At 35.0% G+C, this 12,030-nt stretch overlaps 2 protein-coding genes and 1 long non-coding RNA gene across 4 annotated transcripts in view; 2 read left to right on the top strand and 1 right to left on the bottom strand.

The window, feature by feature from the left end:
* LOC132913464 (zwei Ig domain protein zig-8) overlaps positions 1-12,030 on the top strand; it is a 739,765-nt gene that overhangs the window by 466,749 nt on the left and 260,986 nt on the right. The window lies entirely within an intron of this gene.
* LOC132913488 (uncharacterized) lies at positions 3,174-8,346 on the bottom strand. Of its 2 annotated transcripts, XR_009659384.1 has the most exons (3): positions 7,346-8,346; positions 4,890-6,397; positions 3,174-4,112 (listed from the first exon to the last, which is right to left on the bottom strand). It is a non-coding gene; the product is annotated as an uncharacterized LOC132913488 (long non-coding RNA). The 2 variants fall into 2 exon arrangements; XR_009659383.1 differs by having other exon boundaries at positions 4,890-8,346.
* Positions 8,417-11,958, top strand: LOC132913578 (uncharacterized). The gene is made up of 5 exons (XM_060972008.1): positions 8,417-8,695; positions 9,243-9,379; positions 9,721-10,171; positions 10,633-10,810; positions 10,975-11,958. Exons 1-5 carry the CDS (start codon positions 8,417-8,419, stop codon positions 11,214-11,216), a joined length of 1,287 nt encoding a protein of 428 aa, XP_060827991.1. The 3' UTR covers positions 11,217-11,958.

Raw genomic sequence — 12,030 nt, 5'->3', positions numbered from 1 at the left:
TTGTTACAAATTACAATTAAAAACGCTTAACTAGTGAACAATTTTATATCTGGCGTTTAAATTATTACTCTGCGGTAAAAAGAATGTATAGAATAATTATAAAAATATTAAATTTAATTTACGTAAAGTAATATGTAATAGTGCTGGAAGAATATTTGTGTTGCTCAATAATTCTTCGAAGAGTGTTCACTAACGTGATACACAAATATTTTTTACAGTTTTATAGAACCATTATTTTTCATTTTTAGCGAATCTCGAATTTCTGCAACAGCGGAATTCTCTACTTCCGAATACCTACTGTTCATCCAGCTCGAGTTTAAGATTCATAGAACATAATTGCGTATACAATAGCGAGGAAAGCATGAAAAACGATTATGATAATGACTTAACAAGTGTCGGTGATTATTTTCCCTTCTTACTTCTATATAAAGCTCAAATCATATTGTAATATGCTGTAATTGAGCATAGCCATTAAAAAATCTATCTTTCTTTCATATTTAAGTGTTTTATTGCTTCTTTAAATTAATGGAATCTTTGCATGCCTACGTTAAAAAAGTTGCACTCAGTTTTGCCTAATTATTTAATTAAAATTTACGGTTGCTCTATCCATCGTAGGAAAAAGACCAATCTTTCTTTCAAATTATTTGTATGTAAGTCGGTTTGATAAAACCGTTATCTAATAATTTGAAAAATGCTGGAGAACGCTCGTGAATGTACAGTTTCAGTTTTCATCGTCAACACTTTCGTAATATGCAACTAACGGATACATTTTCCGTCTTGAAGCGTAACAAACGATAACGGTGAACGATTATTACTAAAACCTTTAGCGAGTGAGGCCGCGTAACAAACGTAATTACAAAGAATACGCGCGTGCCACCGTTGAAACGGATCCCTCGTTAAGGGAGCGTGCTACGGAGAATAGAGGGACGAGAACGATTCGATTTTCATTAAAAAGCAATCGTTTCGCGGCGTACGTACGGTCGTTGCCGATGATTCACTACGAGGTCTGGGCAGACAGAAAACAACGGGAGAGCAATTTTCCCGAGAATCTCGGTGCGTTCGAAACGCGTGACATAGCACTGTGCTCTATTAGTCTCAGTCAGTCAGTGACAGGTACAGTAAACCGGCACGAAAATGACGACCAACACGACGTCATTCTCACTTTTTACGCAGGCATCTGACACAGCTGATGAAAGACACGATCCTCGATGAAAAATAAAATACTGTAACAAAACTAGAAACTTTTCATTTTTTTTCCTTTTCTTTTTTCTTTTTTTGACATTTCATCAAAATTTATATTCGACTGTGTAGTAAGTTTATTGGTATTTCTTTGAAAGAGCATCGGAGATCATTACTTCTATATCAGGTGTATTTACAATCACCGCGCATTATTTTGTTCCATTATCCTTTGCAAATGAATTAAGTAAATGAAATTAAAAATATTTTAAACGTTTGCAAAATATATCGAATTTTTCTTTACTGAAAATATTGCCACAAAGAATTATATTTCAGCATTCCGATTTGATTAAAGATTTTTGGTATTTTTAATGTAAATCATCTTTTATGTATTCTTCTTTATCTGAATACAAACCCTAACAGCGTTCCAACATGTTTGATCGAATACTGGCATTGACCCAAAATCAACGCACCGGAAAAGTCAGCAACCGGCTAAGCAATTCGTCTTTTATGCATGTCGGAATCACGTAATGTCTCGCAATTCCGCCAGTTTACTGAGGCTTCCTAGACTGGAATGCCGCCGCGAGTAAAAGAAACCGAAATGAAATTTTGATTCGTAATAAAAATGCTTCACGCATAATGAACATTTCTATTCTTCGTTAGAGATTGCATCCTCTTCCGATAGAATCAAACGTGGAATATACATGAAATATAAACTCACCATTGGAGATAATCACCTCGATTTCTTTTATACAAATCTCCTCTATCTATGTATCATCCTTCCGTTACCTGAAAAATAAAAATGAAACGTCAGAGAGAGAGAGAGATTTACTCCTTTCAATTTTTGATCCATACTTCCGTTTAATACAGTTGCAAAGAAATCAGATAAGAAATCTTGCAAGGGATTCTATATAAAAGTAGACAAGTAAATCTTTAAGGATTCCACGTAGAGATTGTTTCGATTAGAATGTAAGGGCTATCGTACCTCTTTATGCCATATTTTAGAAAAAGTAAACTGAAACATTGTCTCGAATTCTACTCCACTTCTTTCATTTTCGTATATCCGATTGTTCATAAATTATCCAAAAGAATTCAATTAAATTCAAACATTAAGATCGAATCTACAGGGCGATTAAGTCTCCTTTGAACTAAATTTCTAAAAAAAGAAGCAGAAAAGAATAAAATTAAATGCGGAAGAAAATGGGGCGAACGCTATCCCGAAGGAAGCTCGGAAAGGAGACGCGATGTCCGTTCGAGGCCGTCACTGCTCGCGAGGAAGACGCGGTAAGGATGGTTGTTAGCGGAGGCAGCAAGCATGCATTAACAGTACTCTGGATGGGCCGGTGGTTCTCTGGTTCCTTGATTTCCGTTCCTCCCCTCCAGGAGACAGTACCCGTTGGAGGAACATCTACCACGGAGGGAGAATTCTTGCGTGGTACACGCGCCTCAGTTCATCGGGAATCTTCGTCAAAATTGCATCCCTCTCTGTGCAATTCCTTCTACCAGGAAGTGTGTTTCTCGCGTGTTTTGCGTTCACGATTAAAGAAACAAGGATAAGGAAGGGAGACACTTTGGCTGGATCATGTGGATCGTCCTGATCGCTGGATTTTGCACGGTGGGTGTCAAACTTCGGTTTTTACCTTTTTATGTAAAATCTGCGAAAGGGTTCGCACGAAGCTCGGAACTCCGGTGAATTTCCACTTTAAAATTATCGATCTCACGCCTGACACTTGTCGTTGATTACGTAGGGAGAATTATTTGAAATCACATTCCAAAGGGAATGAATTCTATGATAATATAATAACTCGACTTTTCAACCCATTTTCCTCTTGTTCTTTCGTTTCACTTCTTACAACTTTGTCGAGCTTTTAGATGAAGGATTTATGGAATTCTGTCTTTCTTTTTTTTTTTTTTATGTGTTTCTACGTCTTGATAAATTTATAGGAAAACTTGCAAATTCTCTGTAGGGCTGGGGTGATAATGATGTTTTCATCTCGTAGCGGAGATATAAAATTTTATTTGCATAAGAAGACCGCGGGTATAATCCTTGGAAGGCGTTTCACGTCGAAATGTTAACTCGGATCTTTTTAACGCGTTCGGTGCGAGCTGTATTCTATCAAACTTTTTCAATTCCGACTGTTCTTTTAAATTACTGGTTTAGAAGTCACAGATAACTGAATCGAAATCTGAAATTTACGTCCATACAAACGATTTGAATACATAAAAATAGAATTTATCGAGTTACATTAGAAATATCTCTTTAATTTAGTCACGTATCGCTTTGAATATATATTTTTAGTATGACAGTCTATTTATATTAACACGTATTTTGTATATTCAGAGTTCGGGTTAAAACAGTGTAAAATACATTATATATAATATAACAAACTATAATTTATGACGTACAATAAATTAATCGCAGGAGTATAAAATATAAATAGACCAGTATACCAAAATCTTTCCACATCAGATTTCGTTAATTTACACCATTCCAAAATCTCAACGTTTGATCGTTAGTGAATTCAAGATTTCTTCATCAATAGGCTATTCAGGAAGTTGTTAACTTGTATGGCATCCCATATGCGGAGACAAATCCATGTCATCCTGCCGAAAGCGTCAGTGAGAAATAAGGAATTTACGGCGCCATAAAAGAGACGGGTGCGGTTCTTTCGTAAAAAAGAATAAAACGAACAAATGTACGTGTATATAGTTATCTAGGAAACAATCTCGAGGGAATCAGGCGCACACGAGAGCCCGTTTCACGTAACAGATTCGGCTGTTTGTCTCTTCCCGTTAACCTTCCACGCATCAATCGAATCGGAGCGTACCGCGCACACGCGCATGTAACACTTTACGTAAATTCTTCCACGCGTGTATTATTCACCACTGCTCTGTTAATTTGCCTTTAATTTAACGACACGGTACCTACAACATACCTACAACAAATTTAACAATTACATCTGAAATATTATAACATTTATTAATTATTTATCGATATCGATGAAATCTAATTATGTATCGGACTGCGGATTATTATGCAAATTTACATTTTTGCCAGTACAAGGAAAGAAATGGAATGTGAATAGAGATTTGTAACATCTATAAAAGAAATAACGGCAAATACACTATCTTGGAAATTTTATGTATTTTTCCCTATTGTATGCATTCTACCAAATTTTATTTTTGCAATTCTTTATTGCTCCATTTCTTGAAATTTCGTATAAATGCACAGAAATCCGTAGTCTAGTTGATCACAATTTTTTCAAATTCAAGTCATTTTCATTCGTATCACACTTTACCCGTAAGCCCCTGAAATATGAAAAAATTGAGAGGGCGATACGTATACGACTGTGGAAAGTACCTTACAGTATGATAAAAAAGTGAAGTGTTACGTTCCAATTTCGATAAGCGACGATTTATACGAAATAAACAGAAACGCTGCGATACAGCGTTCCTATTACCGCCGTCGAGTTTGCCATTATTATTACGGCTACAATCGGTAGTATTATTATTCGCAGTTTCAATTGAATTTCGTGATACAGAGAACAGGATCGCGTTCGTTTATCGAACGAGACCCGACCGGTGTCGGACGATCGATCGAAAAAACATTAACGTTTCGATAAAAGTCCTATCGACCGGCAGCAATCCATAGTTTGGCATTCAATTTGAAACAAGGCTTGATCAAACTTCTATTAACTCCACAAATTGGATACCTCGACTGTCACGACCATGCAGTAACTGGGGTCCGCTTATTTTTCCCTTCCAACCGGTCGGTTTCTTCTTTAATGCGAATAGTTTCCGTTTAACGATTCGGAAATCATCGTCGGACGTTCCAATTCCATCGAAAACTTTGTGTTTCAGCGTCGTTTGCTTCACCCGTGTCCGATTAAAGTGCTGTTACAATAACAGTTTCGACGCACGCCATATCGGCCAAGTAATGGCTCAATGCTTATTAACTCTTTAACTGTATCGATTTCTAAATTAGTAACTTCTTTCGGCCATGGATTTAAAATTTCGTTAAACGATCGGATCTTTTCGTTTTTGTCTGCTCAGAAGTTTGCACTATCTTTTACTCCTTAAACGAAACAAACTTTTGAGTATAATTTTTCTGAGATATAAGAACGTTATACCTAATTTTCACCTCCATTTTGAAGTATAATTAATTACAGTTTTAATGTTATAAAATATTATAATGTATAAAATATTTACCTACTTGAGGAAATCATTATTTCTTTTGGAATCCCAATATGTTTCAAACTTTCGTAGTAGAATTATATTAAGTAGAATTATGTACATGAGTAGTAGACAGTAGGATCCTACTTGTCATTATTTTTACTTAATTCTACTTATACCTGAGGAAACGATTTGGATAACTGGACATCTTATAACAGGAGATCGCTGATTTTCTTCACTATCTATAATTTGTCACTGAAATAACCGGAGGGTATGTTCGAATAACTGTATTCGAACGTATGTTACCCATTCTTTTGCTTACTAACGTACGCAAAATTGTAAGCGTTCGTATAATTGGAATAAGATTCACCAATCAGTAACATTAGATTCCATTGCACATGACAGTTACAAGCTAAATGACTAATATTGTTAGTGTGTTAACTAACTACATAGATCCTACCAGTTCCTTTGTTTATATAAGTACATAAGAAAGCTATCAATAATATGATAGATATAATGTTGGCACATACATCAATATAAATGTGCTTCTAGATCTTACAGAACACAGAAATAATATATTTCACATTATAATGATAAGTCTGATATCGACGTGTTTTTATTTCTTTCGAGTATCATAAAACAGTTTAGATAAATGAAACTAAGTAATTTTTTATGTTAAAACACTTACGCAACAAGTTCAGTATCTTGTTTCTTCCAACCAATGGATAAAAAACACAATGTCTGTGACAACATCAAAATTGATTATCTCCGTAGTGTTTATATCCATGTGACATCTTAATTGCTAATTAAGGTAACTACGCGAAAAATCTATGAATTATTTATAATTCTATGTAATTTTAATATCCTGCTATTTAATATGCATGCAATTGACACAGATGATCCAAGATAATTTATTAGCCCGTCTTGAAATCGTTAATTACGCGACTGCGTTTGGATCGCGTTTTTCCAATTTAGCCGCAAATTTTTCGTAAATCCGCTCGTTTCATATCGTCGTCCATTCAAGATTATTGATGAAAAATCAGTGAACCTGAAATAATTAATGATACGACACAGTAAATCGATGTATTTCGGTTAAATCCGATGAGATTTTGTTTAAATTAATCGCTCTTCAAGTACGTTGACTCAATTACCCTCGCTCATATCTGCCCTCAATTATACTCATCTTTTTGCATTTAATACAAAGATTAATAAAAGCGGGAAACAAGAGTGAATTTCTATAATATTTTTGCAGTCCATTGATGATTATTATATTCAGTATTTAATGAATATAAACCGCGCACATTAAGCGTTTACTGTATGAACATTGATTTTGATACATTAACTTTTATGATCATTGAATATATTCAGTTTACCAATAAAAATTCATCGAACAATCAACATCCTTCATCAGCGATAGGTCATTTTGATTTGAAATAAGTAGTTTTTAAGTACTTTGGTAATAAGCTTTTGCCTCTCATATTACTAGACTCAGTATCTAATTATCAAAATGTTTTAAATATTTTTATTAAAATTACGTAATACTATTAATTGAATGTTGCTTGTTACTATAACGGAATATTAAATAATGATGGATCATGTAAATGAAATTGTTGATTGTACCTTCTACCTTCTACCGGCAAATTATTTCCCTATTCCTCAATTATGTTAATACTAGTGTGAGTTCAATGACTCTTTGGTAATTATAAAAGACAAAAGTAATTCGATAAGTTACATTGTTCATAAAAGATTTGTGTATCTGAAATTTCCCCTTCCTGGATAATAATTAATAAATAACTATAAATTTCAACATAAAACAATTCTCTACCAAGATTCCATACTTTTAATCGTATTCGTAAAAATATGATCTTGCATAAATACTCGCTAAATTAGCATATTAATAAGACATCTAGAGAGTTGACAGGGTACACCCTTTTATCGATCAGCTTATCAATCGTATCGCGGAAATCGAGCAATCCTGAAAGCTGGGTTGACCTACCTCGAAGAAATAACCATGACCTGTACTACGATTATACGCCTGGCTGACCGCACGATGAACAACCAGTATGGTACGCATACATATAACGAATAACTTAGGCGGGCACCAGAGCGTTTCTCTACACCGTTACTCGTATTGAAGTCTTTTCTCTCCGCGTGTTGGTCACCTTGTTTCGTATCGAAGTTTCATACCGCGCTGGACATCAGCGGGAATGGTAAAAAGGCGCCTTGGGCTCGATATCGCGGAAAAAGTCCAAGGCGACCCACATTAATTAAAGAAATTACTTTATCTATAGTCGCGAGAGGTCACTCAACGCTACCGTCCAGATGTTCGGACGAAAAAACGGCCGTCTCGAGGACAGTGACACGGCTGAACAGATGTTATTTCACGGTGAAATAGTTCAAAAGTTTGTTAGTAAAGTATGTTAATGGTTAATGCACTCCTGTTACCGCGAAACGTTCGCTCAACTATGAAATTCTTCGTTGCCGTGCCCGCATTGTATTTTGTATCATTAACACCGAGGTTACGGCATTCTTTCACATCTTTTTATCTTGCTCCTCTCTGTCGCTGAATCTCATCTTTAATTACGATCAAACGTAGCGTAAACTCGTGCTGACGGTGTACGTGTGTACACTATCGCTCAAAAGTATTCAGATACTTGATCTTTATTATTCATAGGATGTACTTTAATCACAAAAGTGCATGTTGTAAAGCTACGCTATGGATATTTTGACGCATTAAATAATAAATAAATAAATAATAAATAAATTATGAATTAAATCGTCCGAAGTGACCCAATGCTTTTGAGCGGTAGTGGCAAGTACTTATGTACGTTGTACATCGTTTATAAGATCTTGTTATGGAAATATACGCGATAGATAACGGCATCAGCGGAAACTGGCGTAAGAGATAATTAAAAGTGTGATTGAATTTCCACAGATAGTTTTATCTCTAAGTGTCCATGAATATTATATTTCAAGGCAATTGGAAAGGAAAAAACTATATGCAAGAAGGAAATGAATTACATACCAGGAGGTCACGAATGTCGTTCGAGCAAACCTGTGTAGATGAATGACTGTCGTATTGTTTCAGGTTGCCGCCACCGTTGCCCAGGATTACGAGGTCTCTGACATTCAGTGCAGCGGCGCAGGATCAGCAGCCGATCTCCTGACAGCGAAGATCAAAAGACCAGTTGGCTTCAGAGGGGCGCCGCTCTTTGCCGACGACAGATCCGCCAATCCGCTTACCGACATTCACTGCCAGATCAGGCCAGATCCCAATGATCCTCAGGAAGATAACTATTTCCTGAAGGTGACTGACTTCTCGAGATGCGGCATCCTGAAGAGAAACGTGAGTCATCGATCGAAATTTTGCTTCCTGCGCTCGTTAGTTGTCCGCGTCCGTGTTCTGCTACGCGCGTCGATAAACCGAAACCGATCAACTAATAAATGCTTTCGTATTATCAACTTGTCACGTAACTGATCGCAAAATTCGATTATCAATCGCTTCTTGCTCAGATCAGATGATCGATGAACATACGCGACGTTTACGATCGTCTTGTATATATATCTAGGGAAGATTTTTATATATTTCTAACGAAACGTAACTACAGTATAACAATATAAATATCGTACACTGCAAACTACTCTGACATATCGTATGAATTTATATAATGCGATTGTATATTATCGTAATTGTTAAAAAATGAGTATTCAAAATATTTAAATCTAGCGCTTGAAAGAATCTTGAAATTTATCGTTGACGTTACATATAGATACGAGCTGTTAGTTATCTAACTCGTTAAGGACCAAATAACAAAATAATACATAAATAATGAAATAAAAAATACATAAAAGCTAGGAAAGAGATACGATGAACAAAATTTTATTGTCATTAGGGTTTCATTCACCTGCGAGTATGGTTTCCGGCATTTCCCGGTGTCGTCATGCTAGCCGATCAAGAATTGATCTTAATGTGCCGACCACCTGAGCCCACGTTACTCCGTCACAAAGCTGCCGGTTTCGCTGGAACCTTGTAAGTTGTTATTCCACATTGACAAGATTGTGTTTTATCTGATAACTCCTATGGAAACAGACATGAATTGCAAAGACACTCGAATAAATATTTACTTTGTTTAAAGTTATTTATGGTATTAGTGATAATTCTGATCGTTTAATTATTTAGATCACCGACGAAAGTATACGTGTATGTACATATGTATAATAAAACTTTCAACAGTTCGTTCTATAAAAAAAAAAAAAAAAAAAATAAGCGTATACAAAAATTTTCATGTTGGCACCGTATTGCGGAAGATGTTTGAAACATGTCGTGTACAAATTTTGTTTTCTAAATTTTGAAATTCTAATCTCTTTCAGTCCTCACGGGGCAAGAGTATCTGGGGTGGTCGAAGAAACACCTGGACGACTAGAGTACGAGGTAGCCCTTTACCGCGAAGCTACGGGCAACGTATCGGACGCATCGGGATCGCAGACTGTCGATCAAGCGGTTCCCATTGGTACAAAGCTTCAGTTAAGAGCTCGAATCAGTGCAGACAGTGCATGGGGTTACATTAAACTGTTGGAAGTAACCGTTAGTCCCGATCCCGATCAGCCTCACGCTCCAGGAAGTGTCGTGTTGGTGAAGGACGGTTGTAGAAATCGAGATTTCGCGTCAATAATTCCTCATCAACCAGCCCGTTATCGAGAGAGAAAGAACGAAGTTTTCCTCGATTTCGAAGCCTTTCTCCTCAGTTCCATGAGAGAACGTTCCACGCTGTGGATCCACTCGCAGATCAAGGCTTGCATGGAACCTCAGGACTGCCAACCGGTAAGGACATAATTTACGGTCCAATTTAACTTGTGGTTGACGACTGAATGAGTGGCTATTCACCTGTTCAGCTTTGTAATTCGCTGTCTGACACAACAAAAACATTCGTCCTTTAGAGGGCTCGTGCTTAGGAGTCTGTGGTTTTTCAAATGATTGTTTGGGCACGTTTTTCGTAAATGCGAACGGTTCAAACATAAAAACGAGATTGACGTATTAAAATGGTAAAGAAAGAATCTAAATTCATAATGGATTTGTAATTAATTCGATAGATATGTCAAATTTATACTTTTATTTTTTTAAATTACAAATTGTTAATTATTTAAAAATCTCTTTGTGATCAAGTGTCAATATCTAGTAACAGAAGATGGCAAAATTAATATTTTAAACGATCATAATTCAAAAGTGTTTCTTCTATTTACAGAAATCGTAAGAATAAATAACATATAACAACTTATTTACAGGATTTTTGTCTCGATCTTTTTGAACCATCGGGACATGGAAAAAAGAAAAAACGATCTATCGTAGAAGGTACGAACGAATATTTTCCTAAAGTCGACCGCTTGATAAAGGAATACAACGATTCGATACCTTATACAAAATTTAAGGAAAATATCGAATACACAGTGATGATGCCTGATGGTGAGTTAAAAAAAATTCCATTCTTTAAACTTATTAACACTAAAATAGTAATTGCTATTTTCAAATATTTAAAACATATTTTTATTGCAATTGTTGAAAAATGTAACTTTAATAAAATGAATCTTATTGAAAAATTCATCACCTACGTATTTTGTGATTTCTAGATATATATCAGAAAGTAACTGCTGGACTTGAAAACAGTTGCGGTAGTTTCCTTTACGTTGCAACAGGACTTGGTGCACTTCTGGTTTTATCCGCTTTTATCATGTGCTATCTTGCAACAAGACTTCACAATTTGTCGTCAACTATACCACAAAATAAATCGATCGACGAACTAGTACGAGATCGTGCTAGAAAATATTCTGAACAAACACCAGGCTACACCGGCCGATCTACGGTACAATAGCAAAATGCAAATATTATATTACATATGTACTTTATTATGCTCAATCAAAATGAAACGGTAGTTTTCGTGAAATGAAATAAGAAACCAAATTAACAGAACGACTTATGGTACGGATATAAGCAAAATATCATACAAAAATAACTAAATTGTATTATAACGTAATATTTTTTTTAATATCTGTGAACGTTAAGAGATTATATACTAAACTAAAAACACAGAGTTTAAAAAATATATGAAACTAATATATTTAATTAATATACTTAATGTATATTATTTAAGGTAGATAAGATAGATAAAATTTGATAAGACTTGATAGAATTACTGCAAAGATACGGATATGTTATATATTATTACATATTTATGTATAACATAAAAAAACAAATGTAATTTACGAACTTTAGCAAATATTAAATTCTTCACTATTGCTCTTCGTAACTGATCATTCACTTTTGCACGTTTTATACAACAAATTGCACGAAAAATTTATTTTATTTCATTTCTCACATTGAATACTTATTACATAATTGCAAATCTACTTCTCCGCTATTTCAACATTTTGTTAAACGTGCAGTGCTATTACGTGACCTGAAACAGTGCGTATATAATCTTTAATAGTAAGTAATCCTAAATGAACTGTATTAATTTATTCATTGTAGAATAATTTACTCATATCCGTTACGGTTGAATATAACTATAATGTATTTTCTTTTGAGGGTGATTGTATACGTTTGACTTAATGTACATACATACAGTAGTAGAATACTATTTGTTGTTTATAAACAAAATGTTATCATTTAAAGATTCTAACCATAAG

This window comes from Bombus pascuorum, chromosome 13, assembly GCF_905332965.1.
Source record: "Bombus pascuorum chromosome 13, iyBomPasc1.1, whole genome shotgun sequence".
NCBI lineage: Eukaryota > Metazoa > Arthropoda > Insecta > Hymenoptera > Apidae > Bombus > Bombus pascuorum.
This window is presented reverse-complemented; position numbering and strand designations above follow the sequence as displayed.

Excerpts from the sequence above, each read along its gene's own strand:
- LOC132913578 (XM_060972008.1), top strand. The coding sequence starts at position 8,417 with ATGACTGTCGTATTGTTTCAGGTTGCCGCCACCGTTGCCCAGGATTAC. Across the intron at positions 8,696-9,242 it reads GCGGCATCCTGAAGAGAAAC|GGTTTCATTCACCTGCGAGT; the intron begins GTGAGTCATCGA and ends TATTGTCATTAG. Across the intron at positions 9,380-9,720 it reads GCCGGTTTCGCTGGAACCTT|TCCTCACGGGGCAAGAGTAT; the intron begins GTAAGTTGTTAT and ends AATCTCTTTCAG.